The sequence below is a fragment of the Pseudoliparis swirei genome, chromosome 11, assembly GCF_029220125.1.
Source record: "Pseudoliparis swirei isolate HS2019 ecotype Mariana Trench chromosome 11, NWPU_hadal_v1, whole genome shotgun sequence".
In the NCBI taxonomy this organism is placed as follows: domain Eukaryota; kingdom Metazoa; phylum Chordata; class Actinopteri; order Perciformes; family Liparidae; genus Pseudoliparis; species Pseudoliparis swirei.
This window is the reverse complement of record NC_079398.1, coordinates 4,612,852-4,640,488: the sequence shown is the minus strand read 5'-3', so window position 1 is coordinate 4,640,488 and position 27,637 is coordinate 4,612,852. Positions and strand designations below refer to the sequence as shown.

General features: G+C 43.9%; 2 protein-coding genes across 2 annotated transcripts; both read right to left on the bottom strand.

The window, feature by feature from the left end:
- Positions 1–1,964: 1,964 nt before the first annotated feature.
- On the bottom strand, positions 1,965–15,747 carry e2f2 (E2F transcription factor 2). The gene is made up of 8 exons (XM_056427082.1): positions 15,656–15,747; positions 14,964–15,405; positions 7,700–7,799; positions 6,087–6,306; positions 5,618–5,779; positions 5,374–5,488; positions 5,046–5,244; positions 1,965–3,927 (listed from the first exon to the last, which is right to left on the bottom strand). Exons 2-8 carry the CDS (start codon positions 15,240–15,242, stop codon positions 3,656–3,658), a joined length of 1,347 nt encoding a protein of 448 aa, XP_056283057.1. The 5' UTR covers positions 15,243–15,405; positions 15,656–15,747; the 3' UTR covers positions 1,965–3,655.
- An 8,726-nt stretch (positions 15,748–24,473) lies between these two features.
- On the bottom strand, positions 24,474–27,604 carry id3 (inhibitor of DNA binding 3). The gene is made up of 3 exons (XM_056427083.1): positions 26,057–27,604; positions 25,647–25,717; positions 24,474–25,236 (listed from the first exon to the last, which is right to left on the bottom strand). Exons 1-2 carry the CDS (start codon positions 26,354–26,356, stop codon positions 25,664–25,666), a joined length of 354 nt encoding a protein of 117 aa, XP_056283058.1. The 5' UTR covers positions 26,357–27,604; the 3' UTR covers positions 24,474–25,236; positions 25,647–25,663.
- Between the last annotated feature and the right edge of the window lie 33 nt (positions 27,605–27,637).

Below are 27,637 nucleotides of genomic sequence, written 5' to 3'. Positions count from 1 at the left end.
CTCCAAACAACGCCGACCCAAATCAATAGGTTTGCTGACCCGGTTCACCAGGGCCTCACTCACTCATTGTTTCCGTTGCATGTGTGTGAGAGAGAACATCAGCGAAGGGAAAGAGGGAATATGCTCCGGATGAACGTTGCATGTCGTACATGTCGGTGTGTATTGTCACAAACGTCCAGCATGTGTTTCTGTCCATGCTGATGTAATGCAGAGAGAGAGCCTCGCTGTGGCCCAACAATACCCTCCTTCAGCTGCTGTGCGGCCGCTTGTAAAGAAGTAGAGCCTTTGTGTGCGTCTGCCAGCCTTCCAGCCCGGTCCCATTGTAAAACTGAGCCAACCGGTCTGCTCAGGCGAGGCTCCAAACATAAGAAGAACACAGGGGCGAAGGACGAGGGGGGGGCGAGGGAGGAAAGAGTTGGGAACCGACAGAAGAAAATTGTATTTTTGAAGTTGCAGGGAGGGAGCGAGGGGGGGAGATGCACGGCACGGGGAGGAAGAGGAAAGGAGATAGATAGAAAGTTCATTGTCTGAGGACACTCACTGGAGTGTGCTTTCCCTCCCTGTCTCCACCTTTTCCTTCCTAACACCACCTCGCTATTCATTGCCATTTCCCATCAAGAGCTTTTCTCTCGTTCCTTCCTTCTTTGCACCATGTCTGATTTGGCTGTGAGGAAGTGAGCTCCGCCAAACACACAGCCTCACACACACTCTGACGCACACACACACACACGCGCTGCAGCGCAGAGGTCGGAGCGGCATCTTCCAGTAAAGATTCAAGCTGCCAGGATTTCCCAGCAGCCCAGTGGAGTTGCAGCCCCCCCCCCCCAAATATCTCTCTCCACTGTTGACTCAGCTACACTAGTCCTGCTATCAATTTACTCCCCCTGTCAGGCCAGGAGGCCCAGGCTTACCGTAAAATACCCCCTCTTCTGGTTAAGTGAGAATGGGAGGATTGGATAGAGAGAGAGAGAGAGGTTTGATTCATTATTGAACAGTTTCCCGCTGGAATAAGAACATGACTGGTAACAATCAGATTCAAGAACCTGCAGAACTGCACCAGGATTAACCACCGCGGAACATCTATGCCGCGACAAGAGCTGCGACCCTTTGTGACACCTTCTGCTGAGATCACGACGTCGCCGCTGACTCACGTGACCGAGCGTCATCAGGCTCAGCCAGTCATGTCTGTCCTTTGTGGACAACACGGCCGGCAACACCCTCCCACAGGCAACCGTCTCCCACAGCCATGCCTGTCATGTCATCACAGTTGGTATGGCCAGATTTAAAAATAAATAAAAAACCCAGATGGGTAACAGGCAGTCAAACTGGTTAGTGAGTCATAATTGTGCATGTAATATGATGTCAGAAAACACGTCACTGTGGTGGCTGGGGCGTGGTTAGGCTCAGCTGTGGAGGTGTGTGGGGGAGTGGCTCAGGGAACAGGTGCAGGGAAGAGGTCTAATTGGCCTCAGCTGTGGGTATCAGGTTGATTGTCTCTCTGCTATATAATTCAATTCAATTCAGTTTATTTGTATCGCCCATTTTCACAAATTACACATTTGTCTCAGAGTGCTTTACAATCTGTACATAGACATCCCTGACCTTTGACCTCACAAGCTGCAAGGGAGATGGAGGGACGGGACCGATCCAGTACGAGTGTGGGAAAAGACTCAGCGATGGAATGATGGCCGGAGGTATGGCGTTACAGCGGGGAGAGGATGTCAGGCCGGGGAGTGGTCGCCGCATCAGACTGCACAAAATCCTTTATGATAGTGAATTTGATAGCAAGTCAGGTCATATTCAGGAATACATTATAGAGACTTGGAGGATTGCAACGATGTGTGGAGATGAATGCTGCGTTGACTTGTGTATTTCAACTGTACTTGAGTTAATACAAATATTTGCTAGGAAGAAAAAGGTTCCTGAAATGACAGGTGAGTCCAATAAAAATGGAGAACCAAGTGTAAACCATGGCTTCAGAATTTATTTAATCATTTCAAACAGACCACACAATATTACAAAATATTAAGTGCCGCATGTTATACAAGAACAGTTTAGTCTTCTGTAAAAAAGACTTTCGAAAAATTCAGAAAAAATAGGTATAAATACAAAACAAATTATGTACAAATACCAACAAAATAATGCTCATTGAAAAATAATAATAATAATAATAAACCTAAAAATTCTGAATTTACATTCTCTAATCTACATTGTAAAATCTCACACACAAACACACCATGACACTAATTTCCCAAGCTGTCAAAAATACACACACAAACACACATTTTCAAGTTTCGTTAGGACAGGACAGTTAGCTCACCTCCGCAGGGAAGCGGGCAAGCCAAAAACACATCAGTATGAAATTCAAATTTGCAAATGTCGAGAACGCTTCGAAAAATAAAGATACAAGTCGCCGCCAAATCCGACCTCGGATCCATGTCTTTGACATTTTAAAGGGTTGCACCGCCGCGTGTGGGGAAGCATTCATGGGCGTGACACTTTAACAGTAAAGGTACAAATACCTTTTGGTTTCTGTTGCTGCTAGATCAACAGACTGCACTCATTTTTGAACAAGAGAAAACACTAATCTATACTCTAAGTAAACATTAATTCATCAATTAACCCCCACATCTGCAACACAGATGCTGCATTTAATTTATTTTGGTTATTTCCTCAGAAATACAAGAGTAGTTTCACACCACCGAATCAAACAATTTAAATCAAAATGAGAAAACTCTTATCCATAGAGGAGCACCTGGATTCACAATAAAGCTGCCAAACCAACAAGAGTGACTCTCTTGCTCAGTCGAAGAGAGCGTGTGTTGACAAAGTACTTATTATGAGTCATTAACTCTGGATCTGGGTCCACTCTCTGGGATCAGAAGCTGCCTTTCACATTATGGCACACAATTTGGCACCAAACGGGTGCGAGGCCCGACAAAAAGCTCAAGGCAGGAAAGAGCTAGCCTCATCGGACAGAAGCAACGTGAGCAAAAAGAACACAAGCTCCAAATGTGATTTCACACGATACCGTCTGAAGCTGGAGATGCTTGTGGAGCGACGCCGACCCGCTTTATTCACAGCTGGATTTGGTCAGTGTTGAAGACGGTACGGTCTGAAAAACCCACCCGGTGAGTTCTTGAAGTCCAGTGATTGAATCCTGTAAAGCTGCACGGCAGTTAAAGCTGACATAATACAAGGCTGCCCCCTACGGGCCGAAGAGCGGCACTACATATTTAGACTTTGGAAACGAGGAAGAAAACCATTCCTGAGTTGTCACACTGAACCGAATGAAACAGATGGTGATGATGTGATATGCACGATAACTACTGCGTAAGAGTTATTACATGTTTTGTGTTTGTAGCGCAATCTGAAAATGTGAATTATCCAAAACAGTGTCTGCTTTTTAAACGGCAACCTTCACCCGACCTTCCAGTACCATCAGTGTTATGTACAAAATATGTTTGTTACAATAAAACAAGACGGGGGGTGGGGGAGACTCCTCCTTTGGACTCATTAACATTAAAACAGGCATGGTAAAAACTCAAGAGTTATGGCTTTATAGTGTATTATTTTCCTACCTTGAGATGGCAATAAATTAAATATTTACCCCCATAATCTCCCCAAATGTCCTCCTGCCCACTTCATCCACACCTCAGCTCTTCAACAGTTCTCCAAGATCATAGGTGTCGAAGAAATCTGACACTCCCTCGCTATCCTCCAGGCTCCAGAGGTAATCGTCATGGTCCAAAGGGGGAGAGAAGCTGACGAAGGGGGTGTTGGGGTCTGAGGCGAAGGAGGTGCAGGGCAGCTGGTCCTCCGTCATCTGGAGCAGGCTGGGGGGCAACCCCAGCAGACGCTCCACGTCCAGCAGAGTGGAGGCTGCAGCAGAGGAGCTGGCGGCCGCCGCCGCTGTCGAGATGGTGACTGCGATGAAGAAAAGGACAAAGGAGTTCATTTGTCTCTCGAATGCTAAAAGCTCTTATTATTATCACCGTGTTTGAGTTTAGTTGCATTTTCAACGACAAGTTACATTTTTCACCATTATCCTTGTGATTCGCCGACATTTTTATTCATAGTTTTCAGAGCAATCTATTCAAATGTTCTTTAGTGCACTTGTTTGAATTATTTCTTCATTAAATTACATTATAATGAAAATGTACACTACCGTTCAGAAGTTTGGGATCACTTAGAAATGACTTTATTTTTCAAAGAAAAGCACTGTTTTTTCAATAAAGATAACATTAATCAAAAATACACTCTCTACATTGTTAATGTGGTAAATGACTATTCTAGGTGAAACGTCTGGTTTCTAATGAAATATCTCCATAGGTGTATAGAGGCCCATTTCCATCAACTATCACTCCAGTGTTCTAATGGTACATTGTGTTTGCTAATCGCCTTAGAAGACTAATGGATGATTAGAAAACCCGTGCAATTATGTTAGCACAGCTGAAAACAGTTATGCTGGTGATATAAGCTATACAACTGGCCTTCCTTTGAGCTTGAAGTTTGAAGAACAAAATTAATACTTCAAATATTAATCATTATTTCTAACCTTGTCAATGTCTTGACTATATTTTATATTCATTTGATAAATAAAAGTGTGATTTTTCATGGAAGACACGAAATTGTCTGGGTGATCCCAAACTTTTGAACGGTAGTGTATATATTTTTTATTTGATGCTTTTGGCATTTTAAACTGCACTAAAGTGTATCATTGATGGAGAATGATATTGTCCGTTTCCTTGTCAAAACCTGACTCGATTCACTGGACTGCAGATTCAGGAGGGTTAAGAATCTTTCTGTAAACATGAAAATAAACGTTTCAAGAAAGACTTCGGTGACCGTGTCGTGTCGTTACTTACACAGAGCCACGCTAGCTACAGCTACGATGCTACGTAGCTCTCCATGACCAGCACACAGCTGCAATCAGGGCTTATCGTCGGAGTAAAGAGACCCACCGACCAATTAGCTCCCAGTGAGAGTTTAAAGTCTGAATCCTGCTGTAATGGACACGAAGCCGTAGGAAAAACCCAGCTTACAGTCAGCCGGCTCCTCTTTGATGCAGTAGCTCGGCGGCGCCATCGTGGTTGCCGTGGGCGGGCCGAGGGGTTGAGGGAACTCCTTTTTCGGGGTGGCGGCGCTCTTCACCGGGCTGGCATCTTCAAGACCCTCCTCTGGACACAGGTAGACTTCAATGGGTCCATTCTTACTTTTTAAATAGATCTGTAATGACCCCTGCTGCAAGGGGGAAATATAGAAAAAGACGGTATGAATACATAGTCCAAATAAATCAGTTGCATTGCATGTATTTGTCTCATGGAGAGTTTTCATTCCAGGTGGAATGCTGTTGAAATGCTGTGTTCTCACCCCGGCCGTGTCTGGCACTTCCAGTTTGGTGTCGGCGGGGGCCTTGACGGCGATGATCGTCTGGTCTCGGAGAGTGCCGATGGAGCGGATGTCCTGATAGGTCACATAGCCTAACGTACAGCGGCTGGTCAAGGGGGACAACGGCGGCGGAAAATGAAGTGGCTCTTTGCACGCGTCACCAGAGAATGACGTTTATCTTTCACACACTAACTAACAAGCAAACACAGCTGGGCGGAAAGGATATCTCTTATTGTCTTCATATTCGGTGAGTCGTTTGAGCTTTGCGGTGCTGGAGTGGATCAGTTCATCCAGAGATTTTTCTACTCTCTCCAGCTCTCCAAGTTCTTTCCTCAGGGAGCAGGCCTTCTCTCCTCCGCCTGCACCACCCTCAAATACGTCTCCAACCCTACAAAGACACAAATAAACCTTTTATTTTTAAATCAATGTGTGAGGATCTGATTGCAGTAGAAACTGTCGATGTCATAACTCAAACACACAAAGTTCAGTGGAGGTTGTTTGATGTTGTCAAGTTCCCCAACCGGCCACTAGAGGGCAGATGAGCTAAGTGTAAGAAGGAATACATCTATTGAGTTGTAGCACACAACAGTGTTTCAATAAACACAACATTTTGACCTTTCTTTTTAATGTAAGGTGATAATTTAAGTTGCAGTAGAGGATATCTAAAGTGTTCAAATACTCCCACTGGTACTTACAGCCACTGGATGTTGTTCTTGGACTTCTTTCGAATGAGCTGGACTCCCTCCAGGACATTGGTGATGTCATAGATGCGCCTTTTCTGGACCTCCAGAACGTCAGTGGCCCAGTTGAGGTCAAGAACTCCATCAGGAGACTCCGCAATCAGACCCACAAACTTCTTGGTCAGCAGGCCCAAGGACGTGTCGTACCGCGTCCGCTCGCCCGGAGACTTTGGAGCTGAGGGCAGAGAAACAGACAAATGAGGAGGACAGAAAGCAGCACTCATTGATAAAGATGCATAGATATGTAGGAAGCCATCGTGAAAGTAAGTCAGAAAAAATAATATTTAAATTGAAATTCAATCGATATATTTACATGCAATAATGTAGTGGAGGATGTCAAATGTTTAAAATCCCACAGCTGGGTCTCCTCACCAGAATATAAAAAGGTGGAAGAAGATAAATCAGAATCAGAACCTTCTTACGATATGAAGAAAATAAAATGTCACAACAATGACCGTGATATCGATATCGCTCATATTGTCGAACAGAATATTTCTGTTATATATTTGTTTGTAATAATCACGAGTGTCATGGATATAATGACTAAGTGTGTAAAAAAGCAAATATTACAATGGTCGAGCGACTTCAGAAAATCACATTTATCCACTTTAAATAATCCCTCTACTGTCATGCAGATTTCAAACCGGCGAAAGACAACGCGTGGACTTTTTTATCTCTCTTTTTTTGTCTCTTTGAATACCCTCTCCCCATTTGTTCTGAATAGAAGCCCGACAGACGTTGCCACCGCAGATCCCACGACTCGCGCGTGTGCTGCTCAAGTATCTACGCACAAAGGCCTCTGCGTTACGGCGCCATCACACCAGACGCCACTTTTAAAAGCGCAGCCGCACCAAAAACGCCTCGGCAAAAACGTGCCGGGCAAAACCAACCATTGATTTTGGGTTCAAGATATTTTAAAAAAAGAAAGGAAAGAGTCCGGCGAATACCACCATCTATTCCGCTAATGGTGTCTCGATGGCGAGGCTTTCAGTCGCACTTCCGACCGAGCGGGAGTCAGTTTGAGTCGTGTTTAGATTTAGAATTATAAAACTCTTCGTCATTAAAAAACGCTAATATGAGGTTCTCGTCGGAAAACAGGAAGGAAAGCCTCCTGCTCCTATTGGCTGCCTTGGGCCTCCTGCTTGATCCTATTGGCTGCCTTGGGCCTCCTGCTTCATCCTATTGGCTGCCTTGGGCCTCCTGCTTCATCCTATTGGCTGCCTTGGGCCTCCTGCTTCATCCTATTGGCTGCCTTGGACCTCCTGCTTGATCCTATTGGCTGCCTTGGGCCTCCTGCTTGATCCTATTGGCTGCCTCGGCCGAGTGTGACATTGATGAGCGGTGCTCCTCCGCGCCTCGCGCTTAAAGTTGAGAATATTTTAACTTTTAACCGCGCCTGAAAAACGCGCCGCGCGGAATTTAAAAGGCGCGTCCGAAAGGCCGGACCGCAGGGAATCGACGGCTTTGCTAGCGACGCGTTTTTGGAGGCGCGTCTGGTGTGATCGATCCTCTCTCACGCCTCCTCTCTCACGCCCATCCACCCTCCGACCGGGCGCCGGTGTACTCACTCCTCGGACTTGGTATCCCGGCTGCGACGCTGCCTTTGCCTTTCGGCGTGCGGAACTCCGGAAGGTAAAGCGGGTCCTCTAGATCCAGCTTCCTTTTAGCCTGGAGAGGAAAGAGTCGACGGCGATTTAACACAAATACACACATGACAGCAAAGAGGGTGTTTCTCACGGAGCATCCGCTGTGACCTCATCATTCTGCCATTATAAGAACATAGAGAGTGAATATATTGGTTCCCTTCATTATGGTCACGCTGGAAACAAACTTTCATCCGACTTGACAAGTTGTATGATGAGAATGAAGCGTGTGAGGCGCATCCAGCCGACCCATGAAACAATGACATCAATGCTGGCGGAAGTGCGAGATGGGGGGGTTGTTGAAAAGTGTCGTAAATGTGCCAACAGGAACAAAGCACCCCCGTCACACTTTCCCAAGCACTTCAGGAGTGGTGTGCGTGTGTGTGTGTGTGTGTGTGTGTGTGGGGGGAAAGGGGGTGAACGTCTCTCGACCCAGTGCCTGCAAAATAAAATGAAATCCGTGGAATTACTCAAGGACCTCTCCTCCCCCTCTCAAACTTCCAGACGTTTCACTTCCCGATCACCACGATGCATCAGACACTCAGACTGGCAGCTTCAATCTAAAGCACACACACACACACACACACACACACACACACAACCTTTGCACTACAATATAATATCTTCATGTGACCATTACTTTTTCTTTTTTTTCTTTTTATTTATATTTTATTAGTGTTCAGAATCTCACATACACATATTGAAATTTTTCAGATTCTTTGTATAAAGAGAAGTAAAAAACAAAAAAATAAACACATATGCAAATAAAGAAACAAAAACAATACCATAGTAACAAAACTATAAATAAATAAGGCAGGGAGAAATCATTTTCTATAGAGTAAAGAAATACAGTCAGGCCATTTATCTGTGACATAGTTGCACCACTTTTGCCAGTCCATTACTTTTTCAATAACCTATATAGGCCCGATGTAACAAAAGTGAAAGTCACATGAACCAAGTGAGCCTCACAGGATTGAGAAATTACCAACTGTCACTGAACACGTTGCACAAGGCGGCGACAAACTTACACGCTCAACTCTTGCCAGTTAATAGTTCATTCCAAAACCGTGGACGAGTGAATTCTCAGTCAATCTGCATTCATTCGCCACGCTCAGCATTACCGAGGCTCCTGGGTAATCGTCGGCATCTGGTTCGGATCTCACCTCAGTCGTCTATAATCGTGTCCTCTCTTATTCTTTGAGCTCTGTGTCGTCTCACAAACTCTCTTTCCTTCAGCCCTCCTCACACACACTTGGCAACAGTCACCCCCTTGTTGTCACTGCAGTGCTTTCTGCTCAAAGGTTTGAGGCAAAGGACTTTTTTTCTTTCTTTCCAGAGACGGAAAAAAGTGCCGAATGGACGTAAGCAGTGAGCACGTGTGGATGCGCCTGTGCGAGTGTGTGGATAATGAAGGCCGCTATTGTCCCAGTGTGCTGCCCGACACTTCCACCTGTTGACTGGTGACATCTGGAGCAGCAAGCGGACTGCTGGCTTTTAACCCTCGCAGCAAAAATAACTTCAGTATCGGACAGAGAGACACTCGGGGCAGAGACCGGCCACTCTGATCATGCGATTAAAAGCTGGATTTATGTTGGCTGACAGTATAGAGGCCAAACAGCCGGGGTCACAGAGAGGAATCGGATACTCTGTGGAGTGGCTCGAGCAGTCGGAGTCAACTGCAGGTAAACAGAGAGAAGATCTGTCTGGTTTTACTTGATTTCCAGTCCCAGCGTAAGTCATCAATACAAGAAAAGCATCCCTGGAATTAGGATACGTTAAACTTCCATGACCTGAATGTGCAGATCGAGGCGCACCATGCCTGCATTGTTCAGGCGTGGTAGGTTTATGATTTGGCTGGGTGTCAGAAGTAAGAGGGGAGCCAACGGTTTCACCCTGCAGCTGCATGAGGCCCTGGGTGCTCCCTTTTTCGCACGAGGGATTTCCCTGCTGAGTCATCAGATCACGCCAACACCATTTTGTTTGTCCTAGAAAGAGCGACTGATTGTGGATTTACAGGCCGGCGCGCATAAAAGAGTAAAGCTGAGCATTGTGGGCATCGCGATTATTATAGTGAGCACGTTATTGTGTAGCAAGCCACTATTTGCTTTGGTCAGTGGCTGTGAGAGGAGGTGGAAACGGCCTGTGACAAATACACTCCGATGAGCTCTTTATCTCCGGGACGTGGCGGCCCAGTTACGCCCGACGCGGCGCGCGAGGCTTCTGCTGTTCGCTCCACATTCTTTGGCTGATTCCCGTCGCCGCTGTGGGGAAATCTCCACAGATCCGTTTCACACACACATTTGCATCACGTGAATGACTTCTGCAGTCGGGCCTCTCTTCAAACCAACAGACCGGGACACAACTTCCATCCGAGCCGAGGGCGAGTTACAGGATGCCTGCTCATATATACTCCTCTGTGCACAAAGACCTCACCACCTCACCCTGGGAGAGGCAAAAGAAGAGGAAAACATGCCTCTATTGCCGATTGTCAGCGTGGCTCTCAAAGAGGTCAAAGAGGAGGGTGGATCTGCCCATTTGGGTTGGTGGTGGAGAGAGGTGGGGGGGGAGCCGGCTGCTTTGAAATGCAAAACACCCCCGTATTGAGGAGCTCCAGGGCCAGGGTAAAACAAGGTGAACGAGAACGGGCCCTCGGTAGAGCGCATACCTTCGCATATCACAAGATTGGGCATTGAATTATGAACATGTTGGCATTAGTTGCATGCCAATTGGATAAAAATTGACCGCGCTATGGTAAAAAGAAGATTTTGACCTTTTCATGACCTTGACCTTTGACCCAATTGATCCCAAAATCTAATCAAATGGTCCCCGGATAATAACCAATCATCCCACCAAATTTCATGCGATTCGGTTTAATACTTTTTGTGTTATGCGAGTAACACGCATACAAATAAATAAATAAATAAATAAATACACAGCGATCAAAACATAACCTTCCGCATTTTCAATGCGAAGGTAACGAGAGCAGCAGAGAGGGATTCTGATCGAGTGCGTAAGGTCGGCTACACGGCCAACGTCCCACCCGAGTGTCAACAGTCTGAACGGGGGCTCCGGGAAGAATCTCTGGCGATGCAAGACGACACTGGAAGTTATACGAAATAAGTTTGTTTACCCAAAAAAAGTGACAGAGAGAGTAATTCATAGAGCTGATATCAATGCTGCTGCCGTTTTTTTGGGGGCAGATTGCGCACATTCCCTGAAAGTCAGGGAACGCGACATGCGACGCAGGCAGGGAATGAGTCAGGACATTGTTCCTGGGGGACATTATGCTGATGCAGCGAAGCAAATGTGGCTTTTTTTGCATCTGAAACAGACAAATTCATTCATCCGTTTGCTTTGAGGACGAGATTTGATAGAAAGCAGCCGTCATAGACGGAAAGGGCTTCCGTGGACTTTGGCGGGAGGCCCGGATCCTGGAACACATTGACACCACCGTCGACCCCAAAGGAAACAAGAGGGACACGACATTATCAACAGTCTACACGCCCCGGTTAAAAGTCCCACGGCGATCACCGAGTCACTGCATTTGACTACAGTCGGCATAATTAATAAGGAAAGCTCTTCTAAAGTTAACGTCAGCGGTCAAACATTCACTTTTTTGGGGGATTTTCAACAGCATTTCACCCACGAGAATGCTTTTGAGTGAGGGAATATCCAGCATTTATTTTGTTCCTTTGACTTTATAGTGCTGCTTAAGCTGAAGGAAGTGAAGAAGCCACACTTCCTGTAAACATCAGACCCGTGACTGAACACGAAGCTGCTGAGTCACATAAAGAGGACGCGCAATAATTACTACGTGAAATAGTTGATTTATCTGTCCCTTTAAAAATCATCCATGATGGCATCCTTGCATCTATTGTTTTGTCATGTGCTGCTAATGTGAAGTACCGATTTTAAAAAAACTAAATCATTTGTGAACAGGTTCAGGGTTCTTACACATTTTGACCAGTGGATTTCCAGGACTTTTCCATGACTTTAAACCAAATGTCCATGACCAAACTGAAATCTCGGTATAAACATGAAAACTGGAGAAAATGTTGCGTATTGAGAGCTATCGCCGGCTTATATTTTGAGCGTCTTTCTTTAAAAAATATATTAATTATTTCAGACTCGGCGTAAATGAACATGTGATTTTAACAAATTTCCATGACTTTTCCAAAACTTTTATGATTTAAGTTTTTTCCATGACTTCTCCAGGCCTGGAAATTACCATTTTAAAATTCCATGACTTTTCCAGGTTTTCCATGACCGTACGAACCCTGCAGGTTATATGAAACCAGATCATTTATTTATCGTCCCCTCCAGCTGCTGCATGATGCTCCGGAGCTGAAAACATAAACGCAGCGCGACTCGGAAAACCTAAATGTTGAGAGGCAAGGGAGAAGGAGCTCAACAACTTTAATATCCTTCCTTTAGAAAAGGGAACTAATGGAATTACTTTCGTGTTTATTTAGAATAACAAAATACAAGGCCATCACCGCCTCGTTGCTTCTTCAGATGTTATGGTGCTTTCCCCCCAGAAGGTTTATCGAATATACTGAAATGTACGGGGAAGTTTCATAACCACGGGACTCTGGAAACCCGTCTCAAAAGTGCATCACTGTTTTTCACCTTAACACGGGGTAGATGGTGTTGATCTGTAATAACTCATCACAAAAGAATGCAGTCAAAACTAATTCAAACGCATGCACGTGTACTGTATTTAAGGCAGAGCGACAGAATGGACAACACCCATTATCAGTGAGAAAACACAAGTCTGGCTATCAGCTGCACGCCACCATCTGCTGATAAACGCCTCGCATCATTTATGTGTAATAAACCCCATCAACCCACATCAAGCACACGCTACATGAGCGTGGGCAGGTCGGAGGCATAATATCACAGAACTGTCACATCAACGGCTCTCAATGCTGGATTAAAGTCCTATTGTCAGGCTTCGTTTTGAACTACAGATCATAATTTCAAATTACATAAAGTTCTGAAAGCAGGTTGAGTTAGTTATGCTTCCTTTGGTCAATATAGCGCCACATTTACTTCATAATATATATATATGTACACTACCGTTCAAAAGTTTGGGGTCATCCAGACAATTTCGTGTCTTCCATGAAAACTCACTTTTATTGATCAAATGAATTGAAAATTGAATAGAAAATATAGTCAAGACATTGACAAGGTTAGAAATAATGATTAATATTTGAAGTATTAATTTTGTTCTTCAAACTTCAAGCTCAAAGGAAGGCCAGTTGTATAGTTTATATCACCAGCATAACTGTTTTCAGCTGTGCTAACATAATTGCACAAGGGTTTTCTAATCAGACATTCGTCTTCTAAGGCGATTAGCAAACACAATGTACCATTAGAACACAGGAGTGATATTTGATGGAAATGGGCCTCTATACACCTCTGGAGATATTTCATTAGAAACCAGACGTTTCCACCTTGAATAGTCATTTACCACATTGACAATGTATAGTGTGGATTTTTGATCAATGTTATCTTTATTGAAAAAACAGTGCTTTTCTTTGAAAAATAAAGACATTTCTAAGTGACCCCAAACTTTTGAACGGTAGTGTATGTATATATATATCCTGGGTGAGGGGGAAAGCTGACACAGTTGCTTTCTTATTAAACTGGATTAGATACTTCTTAATGGTCTTGCGGGTCTCAATGCTGGATTAAACGGAGACATACACAAACAAAATGGAGACTTCCACCTTGTGACATAGATAAATCCCCCCAAGAAATACAGACTTGAAGTGTGATTAAGTTCACCGTTGCATATGATAAGCCAGTGGTAGCCTATTTCTCACTTTACTTATGTCCACCTAATCCTCCTGAAGGGCCTCTTCGTCAACACAGGCTTCAAGGGCAAAAGGTGAACATGAGATTTGAAGACCCTTGCCTGTACGCGCCCTCACCCCTCATCTCTCACCCCTCATCCCTTCAGCCTCTCCACAATGCACGAGCTCTAAAAGACAGCCGGGCCGGCCGGCTAGAGCGAGGCGGCCGACTGTGACCAGCACCGGCAGCTGTGAAGCGGCGACGCGTTGCCGAGCGGGATCCACTCCTCTGAGATCACGAAGCTTTTCAATTCTCTCATCGAGGAACGGGAAGTTTCCACGTGAGAGATGAAACGCTTCGTTGTCACAAATCACGCAGCCCAGAACGACGGTTAGTGTTTTCTAAGGGCTCTTTTCACCTCAGCACACACACACACACACACAGGAAAACCCACCAGCGGTGCTGTCACGACCTCCGACCTCCACCGTCTTCCGACAGTCGGAGCCGCCGCCCCGTGGGTGGAATCGCAAGAAGGATCTGCCCGGATACGAGCGTCGCTCACGGCGACGGAGCGCGTCTCGCCCGAGCCGAGCGACAGTCCACTGCGACCAGAAGGACAAACTGCTGCGTCGACATTATTGTCTGCCGCCGGCGGGTCATTCATCGTGGAGACGCTGCCCCAGCCATCTCCCACTGGGGGGGCCACGCATCCTTTCTTTTCTTAAGCAAGGGGCCCCCTAACACTATCAACGATACCCCCCCCCCCCCCCCCCATCACACACACAGCCTCTGGTGGTGTCTAGCTCCAGCTGGCCTGCGGGAAAAGATGTCACACTTATCATGGCGGGCAAAAGGGACCGTCGCCATTCACGCTCCTCCGGCAGCACAGTGGCTCCTCGGTGCCTTAAACTAAAAACTAAAAACACATCTTTTTATGACTATATCTGGATTGAAACACAGATTAGCACTTCAGTGGCACTGAAACAGCTCTTACTTATTACTTATGTTATTACTCATGTTATTACCTATGGTATTACTCGTGTTATTACTTATGGTACTTTTGTAGTTGGACTTTCTTGAAGAAATATTACTTTCTGTATTCTTGTTCTTCTTAGTTTGTTCTCTTGGGTGATGATTCTAAGTCGCTTTGGATAAAAGCTTCTGCTAAATGTCATGTAATGTAACGTAACGTGCTCCAAACGCACATGCATGCATCCCAATGGGAACCCATCATGTGTCCACACACACACACACACACCTCACAATGGACGCACTTTGTATTTAGAAAAGTTAGAAAGTGTGTATTTGTGATGCCCGCTTGTTTTGTAGTGTGTGTGTGTGTGTGTGTGTGTGTGTGTGTGTGTGTGTGTGTGTGTGTGTGTGTGTGTACCGGCAGTCGCCCGGAGGATGATCTGATGGGTTTAGCCTCGGGTCCGTGGGGGGTTGAGTACAGGCTGTTGGCTCTTTGTTCGGCCGCCGCCGTGTTGCAGATCTGGGTGAAGTAGCCCGCCGGCACCGAGCTCATCGGCGGGCTGGACAGCCCGGTGCTGAAGAACTCGGTCTTCACTCCCCCGGTGGACAGAAGCTTGATCTTCTGCTGGGGGCATGACAGCCCCGCGGCCGGCCGACACGATGCCGCCGGAGAGACGCCTTTCGGCATCCGCATCATGTTCCTCGAGTAAAAACTCAATTTAACCGCAAATCGGTCCAACCGGTCCCTGAACGCACCGCTCGATGCTCCGCCGGTCCCCGGTACCGCGAGCTGCTGCCGCTGCTGCTGCTTATCGGCTTTGTGTGACGACGTGTCTCTAGAGCCAGCGACTGGAATTTAACTTACGAAAAGAAAATGAAAATTCAGGAGCAACTCATACATTTGAGTTCCATCTATTTAATGCAAAATGCATAAGACGAAGGGACAATGTAGCTGTTATTTATAATAATATGAGTCTTTAAGTTACAGCGGACTCGTCGGTGTTGTTATCCTTTGTCCCGGAACAAAGTGCAGAGGAAGCTCTACAGGTTACAAACCACTCCGGTTAAATAAGTATCTTTAAAAACAGAGTATTGTTTAGAGTCCAGTACCAGAAGGCGTCGCGGCTCTTTGAGATCCGGTTCTAACGAGTCCGTCTGGTGCCGAATCCGACCCGGTCTGCCACTCTGTCGGTCCGCCTCGAAGTTCCGCTCTCCATGCAACACAAGAACAGTTCAGGAAGAACAGATCTTTTCTTTTAGCGCCAAAGTTCGTCCCGCGAAATTTGGATCTCCCGCGGTTAGAACTGGCCTCTGATTGGCTGGAGTCACGCTCGGCTTGTCGGATTTGCATAAAACAGTTGTTCGCGGATTGTTGCTGGACTTCTTAAAGGGACAGTAGCGTCATTAAGCGACCTGGCGTTCTTTCTCTTCCAGTCTGGAGTTGGAGACAATGACCACTTATTATTTTGAGTTGAATGAGTCCATCGATGTGATCAGACAGTAATATTTATAAAGAGAGGGGTGTTTCTTTGTCTTTACAGAACATGGTGTTGTTATCACAAACCACGATGGACCCATCATTTACTCCTATATTCATATTAAGCTTCAATTCAATTGATAAACAATACATTAATGGAGTATAATGTACAGAAGATTTTGAATTTCCTATTTCAAAATGTCTTTAAACTGTAACTTAATACACATAAAAATTCTGTACGGGTCTAGCCTCTCTGAAGAAGTGGGGTAATCAGACACAGTGCATACATATTTACAATATTGGGCAACTAACTAACCTATAACCTACCTTCAGAGACACAACAATTGAAATTAAAGGGAAATATTGCATGATAAATGATATTAATGGATCATTTCTATAACAATTCTATAATAATCTATTATAAGTGTATATGGAAACCCATATTTGACTTGATGAAAGTATAGTGGCCTGGTGCAAGGTGTTGCTGGGGATGGTGTGTAGATAATAATTGGATTCATTTTGTAACACTCTTGCTTATTGGCTCACACGAGATATTGAAAGAAAACAACCCCTCCCCCACCCAGCCACAGACCCAAGCCAGAGGACTTGACCCCCATTGGCCAAGGCGAAGCAAGTCCTATTGTCAGGCTTCGTTTTGAACCACATATTATCATGATTTCAAATCACATAAAGTTCTGAAAGCAGGTTGAGTTAGTTATGCTTCCATTGGTCAATATAGCGCCACATTATTTACTTAATAATATATATATATCCTGGGTGAGGGGAAAAGCTGACACAGTTGCTTTCTTATTAAACTGGATTAGATACTTCTTAGTCGTCTTGTGGGTGAGACATCTGCTGTGAATATCACATGATATTACAACATTAAATACAGGTTTGGAAATACTGAGAAATTTGTAATTGTGCAAAGTGCAACTTAAATCAACCCCACCCTCTGCTCCTTCCTCTTTCATAGGCAACTACAAGATCTAGTGCAACGCATTAGAGATGCTGCATCATTGTCCACAGTCATCGTTTTTCATATTTTTAAATATAAATATATATATATAAATATTAATGAAATAATAAGGGAACTTTTCTCCCTGTTTCTCCCTTGTAGGAGAGCTTCGGCTGCAAAGCTCAAAGATCCATTGGGCTAAAATGAACTGACCGATCACATTTGGGACTCAACACTGGATCACAATCAGCAACGCCATGATATCATTCTTATTTATACAACATTACTTGTCATGGAATTCTGTTTTCTAAACTCCATCAGGTGTAATATTTAGTTCATATGTCATGTATGGTGTATGGTGTGAAACCCCCACACTACAGGGGCTCACTGGGGCCAGAAAAACTAAGTACTATAAAAAAACATCAATGGTGGTCTTTTGTCTGGCCGATGCTAAAACACGAGCTCTGATCGAGAGGCTTGTATCGAGTTCAAGTGACTGATGAGTTATATGGATTGCAATTGTTTGTTCACTTGATTCCCAGTAATCCCTCTCGTATCGAACCAATGTGGGTTTGTTCCAAGGTCAAAGGGTTGCACTTCTATGTCGAAGCAACCAGTGACCCGCGGTCGTTCATGTAGAGATCCAAAACAACAAGATGACCTTGTGTTCAAAGTGCTGACATCAATCCCTGGGACGGCAGGAGGACTCTGCTGCCTCCTAATCCAACACCCCCATCTTGAGGCGTGAGCTGGGAGCTGGTCTGCAGGACTGAACCCCCTGAGCATTGTCTCAAATAAAAACACATACATGGTGAATACATCCATATATACTGAAGGATGTCAAATATCATGAGAGAAATGTCTAACGTAGTCTCACATAACACTTCCTTTGAAAAGTTATGGAGGTCAGTTCCTGTCACCTTCAAATGTACTAACATATTTTCAGTGGTGTATAGTAACGAAAGTTCCTTCCTACCGGATGAAGTGCAACCTCAGGAAACACATTGAGGTAAATTAAGATTAATCCGTGATTGTCCTACGCATGTTGTACGTTAGGCTAACGTTCGCTAGCTATCGTCAATCAAATGAGACAATTAGCAGTTAATGAGCTGAAGAAGTGTTTTGACAGTTGTGAAAATGTGTTGATTTGAGTCGTCTTAGCTATAATATAATTAATATTATAAGAGTGACGGTCCAGTAATGGCGACGAAATTGATTTGGGACTGTTGTTGTGTTTAACTACAGACAGTGCATGAAACTAAATGTATAAACCTCAAATTAAAACAAACTATTTTGGACAAAACTTACCTGCACCATCAGGGCCTGCCTGTGAAGCAACACACTCTACCTGCATCAGGGAAGATGAATAATACATTTTCACTTTAAAGTGATGATTTTGGTTCACATACTCCTTGTTCATGGCCACAGCACCAAAACAAATAAATACAAAAAAATCAGATACTTATCTTTACTTTTACTCAAGTATGACTTTTGGGTACTTTATACACCACTGCATATTTTACCCTTGGGGTCAATTTGACCCCACCAATCAAAACCTACAGAAAATGATGAGAATTAATATTGTTTCCCAAGTTTAAGTGTGAGATACTTTATGTTTGTTTGTTGACTACCTAAATATCCCTTTAACCCTTGTGTTGCCTTCGGGTCATTTTGACCCGAATCAATATTACACCCTCCCCCCGCCTTCGGATTAATTTGACCCCATTCAATGTTTAATGTCGGTGTTCTTTCGGTCGTCAACAAACAAACATAAAGTGCCTCACACTTAAACTTGGAAAACAATATTAATTCTAATAATTTTCTGGAGGTTTTAATTGCTGGCGTCAAATTGAACCCAAAGGGTAAAATATGTTAGTAAATATATAGGTAACAGGAGGGTGAAACATTGAATCGGGTCAAAATGACCCATAGGTGGGGGGAGGGTGTAATATTGATTCGGGTCAAAATGACCCGAAGGCAACACAAGGGTTAAATAAATTAAAAAGTTGATATTTCTTATATGTTTTAGACAGTGAAAAACAGCCTGGGGTCAAATTGACCCCAAAGAACACCAATGGGTACAAGTTGTGTTCAGGACAGTGAAAACTTATCAACGTGTGAATTTGATGTTTTCCCAGTTGTTCCCAATAAATTAGGAAAAGTCATGAAATATGAAGCAAACAAAATGATGTCATTCATTTTTTTAGAGACGTTAAACATCAAATGGGGTCAAATTGACCCCAAAGGTAATAGGAGGGTTAACACTGTGACAATTTTTCCTCCATTTTTTAAAGTTGTTATATGAATCAAGGTGTTCATGTTTTATTGGATCCTCTGATTTGCATACCTGAGGTACACATAACGGTCATGCCTTAATTCAATTCAATTCAGTTTATTTGTATAGCCCAATTTCACAAATTACAAATTTGTCTCGGAGTGCTTTACAATCTGTACACATAGACTTCCCTGCCCCAAAACCTCACATCGGACCAGGAAAAACTCCCAAATAACCCTTCAGGGGAAAAAAAAGGGAAGAAACCTGCAGGAGAGCAACAGAGGAGGATCTCTCTCCAGGATGGGCAGGTGCAATAGATGTAATGTGTACAGAAGGACAGATTTAGAGTTAAAATACATTCAATGAATATGACAGAGTGTATGAATAGTTAATAGTAGGCATATTCCACGATGGAGACCTCCACGATCCATCAGGCAGATGGCGGTGGGGAGGAGGAGTGGGCGGAGTCTCAACAGTGGGCGGAGTCTCAACAGGACAGTGGCGTAGTCAGGAGCAGGAATTCCACGACCCAGACCTCGATGATCCATCAGCAGATAGGATCTATGCCGTCTCATAGGGTCCGATGAACCCATGAGATGTGAAGTCAAGGACTCGGGAGAAAGCAGAGTTAGTAACGTGTGATTGAGAGATGAAAATTCATCCTTAAGGAGAGAAAAAAGAGGAGATAGGTACTCAGTGCATCCTAAAACGTCCCCGGCAGCTATAAGCCTATAGCAGCATATCAAGGGGCTGGACCAGGTGAACCTGATTCAGCCCTAACTATAAGCTCTGTCAAAGAGGAAGGTCTTAAGTCTACTCTTAAACGAGGTGACTGTGTCTGCCTCCCGGACTGAAATTGGAAGCTGGTTCCATAAAAGAGGAGCTTGATAACTAAAGGCTCTGGCTCCCATTCTACTGTTTAAGACTCTAGGAACTACAAGTAGTCCCGCATTTAGTGAGCGTAGCTCTCTAGTGGGGCAATATGGTACTACAAGCTCCTTAAGATATGATGGTGCATCACCAATCAAGGCTTTGTAGGTTAAGAGAAGAATTTTAAAAGTGATTCTTGATTTTACTGGGAGCCAGTGCAGAGCAGCTAGTGCAGGAGTGATGTGATCTCTTTTCTTAGTTTTAGTGAGAACACGAGCTGCAGCATTCTGGATCAACTGGAGGGACCTAAGAGATTTATTAGAGCAGCCTGATAATAAGGAGTTGCAGTAATCCAGTCTCGAAGTAACGCGTGAACCAATTTTTCTGCATCTTTTTGAGACAAGATGTGCCTGATTTTTGAAATATTACGTAGATGAAAGAATGCAGTCCTTGAGATTTGCTTTACGTGGGAGTTAAAGGACAAGTCCCGATCAAAGATAACGCCAAGATTCTTTACAGTGGTGTTGGATGCCAGGGCAATGCCGTCTACAGAATCCACATCACCAGATAATTGATCTCTGAGGTGCTCAGGGCCGATTAAAATTACTTCGGTTTTGTCTGAGTTTAACATCAAGAAGTTGCAGGTCATCCATGTTTTATGTCTTTAAGACATGCTTGAATTTTACCGAGTTGGTTGCTCTCCTCTGGTTTTATCGATAAATATAATTGAGCATCATCTGCATAACAATTAAAGTTTATGGAGTGTTTCCTGATAATATTGCCCAAAGGAAGCATGTATAAGGTACATAAAATTGGTCCAAGCACAGAACCTTGTGGAACTCCGTGATTAACGTTGGTGGTTATCGAGGCGTCATCGTTTACAAATACAAACTGAGATCGATCTGATAAGTAGGATTTAAACCAAATTAGTGCCGTGCCTGAAATGCCAATCGACTGCTCCAGTCTCTGTAACAGGATGTCATAGTCAATGGTGTCGAATGCAGCACTAAGGTCTAACAAGACCAGGACAGAGAGGAGTCCTTTATCTGCTGCCATTAAGAGGTCATTTGTAATTTTCACCAGTGCCGTCTCGGTGCTGTGGTGTTTTCTAAATCCTGATTGAAATTTCTCAAATAAACTATTATGATGTAGAAAGTCGCACAACTGATTTGCGACCAGTTTCTCAAGGATCTTGGAGAGGAAGGGGAGGTTAGAGATCGGTCTGTAGTTAGCCAACACCTCTGGATCCAGAGTGGGCTTCTTCAGGAGAGGTTTAATAACAGCCACCTTGAAGGAGTGTGGTACGTGGCCTGTTAGCAGAGACACATTGATAATATCTAATAGAGAGCCGCCAATTAAAGGCAAAACGTCTTTAAGCAGCCTCGTCGGGATGGGGTCCAAGAGACAGGTAGACGTGTTCGAAGTAGAAACCGTTGAAGATAATTGGTCACGGTTGATGGTAGAAATATACACCAGGGCATACAGCGGTTTCCAAGGCCATTCCACTTGAGGACAGATTGGCACTGGTTATGGGCAAGAGAATATTAATCTTGTCCCTAATAGTTAAAATCTTTTCATTAAAGAAGTTCATGAAGTCATTACCACTGAGGTTTATAGGAATGCTCGGCTCCACAGAGCTGTGACTCTCTGTCAGCCTGGCTACAGTGCTGAAGAGAAACCTGGGGTTGTTTTATTTTTCGATTACTGATGAGTAATAGGCTGCTCTGGCATTACGGAGGGCCTTCTTATAAGTTTTAAGACTATCTCGCCAAACTAAGCGGGATTCTTCCAGATTAGTTGAACGCCATATGCGTTCAAGCTTCGTGACGCTTGCTTCAGTTTGCGGGTCTGAGGGTTATACCAGGAGCAAACCTCCTCTTCCTCACTGTCTTCTTCTTCAGAGGGCTATCGAGTCCAGTGTCATTCTCAGAGAGCCTGTGGCACTGTCAACAAGATGATCAATCTGGGACGGACTAAAGTTAGACCAGGAGTCCTCTGTTATATTGAGACGTGGTATCGAATCAAATACAGAAGGAATCGCTTCTTTAAATTTAGCTACAGCACTGTCAGTTAGACATCTGGTGTAGAAACTTTTGACTAACGGAGTACACTCCGGTAGTATAAATTCAAAAGTTATGAGGTTGTGGTCTAACAGAAGAGGATTCTGTGGGAAGACGTTCAAATGCTCAATGTCAACGCCATAAGTAAGAACAAGATCAAGCGTGTGGCCAAAGCTGTGAGTGGGTTTCTGCACTCTCTGACAGAAGCCAATCGAGTCCAACAAGGAGATGAATGCAGCACTAAGGCAATCATTATCAACATCCACATGGATATTAAAATCTCCTACAATAATAACTTTATCGGTTTTAAGAACCAAACTAGATATAAATTCTGAGAATTCAGATATAAACTCTGAATATGGACCTGGTGGCCGGTACAGAATCACAAATCGAATTGGCTGTAGTGTTTTCCAGGTTGGATGTGAAAGACAAAGAACAAGGCTTTCAAATGAGGTGTAGTGTAATTTTGGTTGAGGATTAATTAATAGGCTCGATTCAAAGATGGCTGCTACTCCACCTCCTCGACCGGTGCCTCGAGGAATGTGAGTATTAATATGACTTGGAGGAGTCGATTCATTCAGGCAGACATATTCTTCATGGCTCAGCCAGGTTTCAGTTAGGCAACATAAATCAATGTGATTATCTGATATTAAATCATTCAGTAACACAGCTTTAGATGACAGAGATCGAATATTTAGGAGACCACATTTAATAGACCTATTTTGTTGCACTGCTGAAATAATGGTGTTAATTTGTATAAGGTTATTGTGTACGACTCCTCTTCTGCTTACTTTTGATTTATTTAATTGAAGTGGCCGTGGGACAGACACAGTCTCTACTCTAAAGTCATGGGTGGGTAACTGCTCGAATGGAAGAGCAGAGAAGGGTGTTAAAATACAACTCTGCTCCCGGTTCCTGATCTGAACCCTGGGTTGTCATGGATTAAGTACGGTGATCAACTTGGTCATATTCGCAGAAATGAGACGCGCTCCGTCCAACGTGGGATGAATGCCGTCTCTCCTCATCAGATCCTTAGAGCACACTAAACACCTACAATCAAATTAGAGTCTACTTTGTCGTCATTGTACAGAAGTACTGAGACAATAAAATGTTTAGAATCAAACAAAAAATGTAAAAAGCAATAAAGTGCAGAGTAATGCATATACTGTATTGGTAATATACATTATAATAAACAGTAAGTGGTAGACATGAATATACTAGATCTATTTTGAGCATTGCGAAATGAAAATGCTCCACTGTATGCAGCAATTAGCCAAATTATAAAGTGTAAGTATAAATATTGTAGTTTTATAAATACAAATACACAATAAGTCAGAGTATGGGCAGTATTATAAATAGGTTACGGTTGTAATAGCACATATAGTACAGGTGTAAGTAATGCCCCGTAGATTATAATGACCAACACGTTCAACACTTCCTTAACAGTCTTCACAATAAATAAATTAATAGATTTTTAAACAATTTCACAAACGCAGTATTCATTACAAATTGCCTTGTCGTTAATTCCCTAAAAGTCTCCATAATATGTACCAAGTGTTCCACGAGGTGGAAAATGTACAGCCAATAACACATTGTTACCACTAGGTGGCGATGCAACCTTATTGTTCACAGCATGAAGGTTAGAACTCGGCAATTTATGCAACTCAAATTGTGGATTCTGATTGTTTTGCTGCTTTTGGTAAGACAGTAAATAAGACTATTTATTGTTGCCCATCCTCCAGAGGAGGCACTGGTAATTTGAGAAAATATGTCAGGCCTGATATTTCAGATGACTTGGAGAAGTTTGATCAGCTTTTGAGATTAAAGAACAGTGACATGAATTTAGACAGTTGTGATATTTGTGAAGTTGTCACATGAGACATGAAAGATCTTGCAAAAGTATCGTGATTGGAAGAGTTGGCTACATGCTCCTTCCCAGGTAATGCTCTTGTCACGGCAACAGTCATGCACATGTTGATCTGGTGCCATGAACGCTCAATGCTTTCAAGATGTACTAATCAACTGGTTGGTTTCTGTTGATACAACATCCTCTCTTCTTTCACTATGAAGGAAGTTTCAACTGCTGTAAACTGGTTGGAACTCATTCTTTGGAAAAATGAAATGCACATTAAGGAAACTCCCTTCATTTGATTTCCAACCACAAGACTCATCTCAATACATCCGGTTTGCTTGTCATCAAAAGACAAAAAAAGTCACGTCAGCGTCGCCTTCGTTTTCTTGGTTTGCATTTTTTCGTTATTTCATAAATGTATACCTCAAAAGGCCAATTTGTTTCATATCTTTTTTTATTTTATTACATAAGAACATACATAGAAAGCAAACTTTATAATTAAGAGTTTATGAAACTCACAGCACATTGTCTGTAGAAATAACACAATCCCTACAAACATTTACAATTAACTCTAGTATAGAGTTCTGATTATACCTAAGAAAACCCAAACTCCCACTCAGAAAAAATAACATCCAAATTGACTCACACCTCACATACCCACAGCAGATATGTACACATTCGTAAAAATCTGCAACAGTCTCCAGATCATTAGAAATCAGATTAGATGGGAGGGAATTTATACAAGGATATTTATGAGAGATGATGCGAGACTTGGTGTAGAGAGGATTCTGGTTGGTCGAGAAGTTCAACCCACTTAAAATAGGCTTGGAATGCAACACAAAGTAAGGGAAATAAAAACAACAATGTACCAATGTTTCTACTTCTGCCTATAGGGGATCCAGGGTTTTGGAGGAGGGTATACAAAGCCAGTCGCTTTCAATTTCCAGTCCTGGCTTCTGCTTTGGTGTGTTGATTTGTCTGTCAAGGGGCCAAAAAAAAAAAAAAAAAAAGAGTCTTGGTTTTCTTGCTCATGCACCACTGTTGATCCCCACTCAGAGGAAACAGTCCACTGTTTCTGTCTTTTCTTCTTTAAACCCTCCTCCTCCTTCTTCTCTTTCTCTCCCAAATACCTATCCCACCCTTTCTGCCCCTCTTGTCCTCTTGCCCGGAGTGAAGTGGAGACATGTGTTTCCCTGCACCTGCATAGAGAGAAAGGAAGAAAAGTGAAGTCAGATCTCTCCCTCTCACTCACCCTCCCTCCCTCCCTCCCTGCAGAGGAGAGCAGACAGACTGGCGCCTAGCATGGAACTTTCATTAACCCCAGGCAGATAGCAATGAATCCGCTACACATTCACTGGCCTGTCTAATTGCTGGCCGGAGTTAATGTGGAGGGCAAGGAGACCCTCGGCTCAACAAAGCAGACACTATTATCGCTGCTATTTAAAGTTTTATTGTTTAAAGCCATTTCATTTTGTAAGCTGAAACACGCGAACGGGATTCACAAGAGAGTGATGCGGAGATATGCCATTTATAAAACCACATGCATCTTGTGATTACGGTTTGTAAAAAGGAAAACACGAAGATCGATTATCAAATAATAAATACATACCGTGATCTGACTTCATCCTAATGGCACAACCGCCCTTCTTCTTTGGCGAAATTGCGAGAAAGGTCGGCGGTCTGGATGGAGAGCAACACGAAGCAGCGTTAGACTCGTGATCGCGTTGCATAGAAAACAAGAATAACTGCATATGTGTGTGTGTGTGTGTGTGTGTGGCTATAACATCTGCCACAGCATCGCAGAGCAGAGATCATCATCTCGTCTGAAATAAAACCCTCGACGTCCTGCATGCACGCGGGGATGTATGTGCACGTTGTGTTGCAAGTGGAATAAAAACGGTACAGCATCCAGATGGACTTCAATGCAAAGGCCATGTATCTGTTGCAGAGCAGATATCCGTGCACAGAGCGCAGAGCCACACAGTGGATGCCATGTCGGAGGACTGCACCCCCCCTCACCTTTATCGATAACACCATCTCCGGCGTGGCTGCGTCCTCCGCCTCCAGCGCGATCTGCAGGTCGAAGATGTAGTCGATGACGTGCTGCAGGATCTCCACCTGGCTGACCGACTTGTTCTGCGGGATGCTCGGCACCAGCTCCTTCAGCTTGGAGTAGCAGTCGTTCATGTCGCACAGGGCGCCCGCCGGCTCCTCCAGACACGAGTGTTTATTCCGGCTGATGGCGAGACTCTGCTCCGAGATGCAGCACACGGCCTTGTAGCAGCTCCTCGCCGAGCGCACGGGACTGATGGCTTTCATGATGAAAAACAGAAACAATAACAACAACAACAACAGGACTCGGCTTGATGATCGAGGGAGAGTTTCGGAAGCTTTTCCTCCTCGTGAGGTTTTCTTCTATCGCTGTCCTGAAACGCTACAGTGCTCTGACAACGGCGGACGCCAATAGGTCTTTATACGCTGCGCGCCCGCGGACCGCCCCTTTCTCGCATCGCGCTGCGATTGGCCCGTGAAAAGAGAAAGCCGATTCTCATTGGCTGATATCACCTTTGAGGAAGGGTTGGAAAGAATGAGGAAATTAGGGCTGGGATGCCTGAAGGGGATTGTCAATCAATTAGTCCCTCTCCCAGGTGGTGCTATTTGTCTGAAATAGACAGAAAGAAGTTGTCAAAGTGGGACACATTGCACGTTTTGAAGAATCTCTCATTTACAAAAAGCTGCTGAACTATGAGAGCACTGCAAGGGAATACTGATGTTTTAAATCTAGATTTGACCACCGTTTCTATCTCACTTTTACTTTTATCACGAGCTGTAATTCCAGGCAAATACAAGTATTTGTGTCATCATGTTCCACGTAGATACTCATGCATGACTTGTTTTTATTGTATTGCTGTAAATCCTTCATGACGTTTGGCAGCATGTCTGTCTGAGGCAAGACTCTGAAAACACTTAAGCAAACTTCTTCAAAACTATCTAGACAGATATTATGATAGTCTATTGTCTAAAGAGTATTCCATCAATGCACATGCTTGTTTAAGCACTCACAATGTGCATTCAAAAGTTGAAAATAGGATATTTATATAATATAGGTAAAAGGTCAGTGGGAGGCCCGGTTATTTTCTACATTAGTAATACAAATAAAAAAAGGTTATTCTGATGATCGGTCATTGGATGTGGATTTAATGACTGAATATTAATGTTTGCATAGTTTATGGTTCTTCTCTTTAGCCAAATGTCTGTCGGATGAACAACGATTCGAGCCGAGGAGAATACCAAGGTGCACTCCGTGCAGCCACTTATACTGCTGCAGTCAAACTTTCTTCTGAGAGGAAACAGCTTTATGAAAATTACATTTCATCAACTTAAATTGTTGCTCCGTTTTAGTTTACATCAAAGCACGTCCCGTTCTGCTCCTATTTGGGTCTTATTTTCCCCTTTTCTCACAATCCTGTTTTGTAGAGGAATGCAGGCCTGAGCCAGCTGTGTGTCCTATCCCGGCCCAGCTGTGTTGATCTAACGCGCCAGTCCCAGACATGCTGGCGCCAGCCTCCCGACGTCATCCATTCACCCCAACGCGCACTC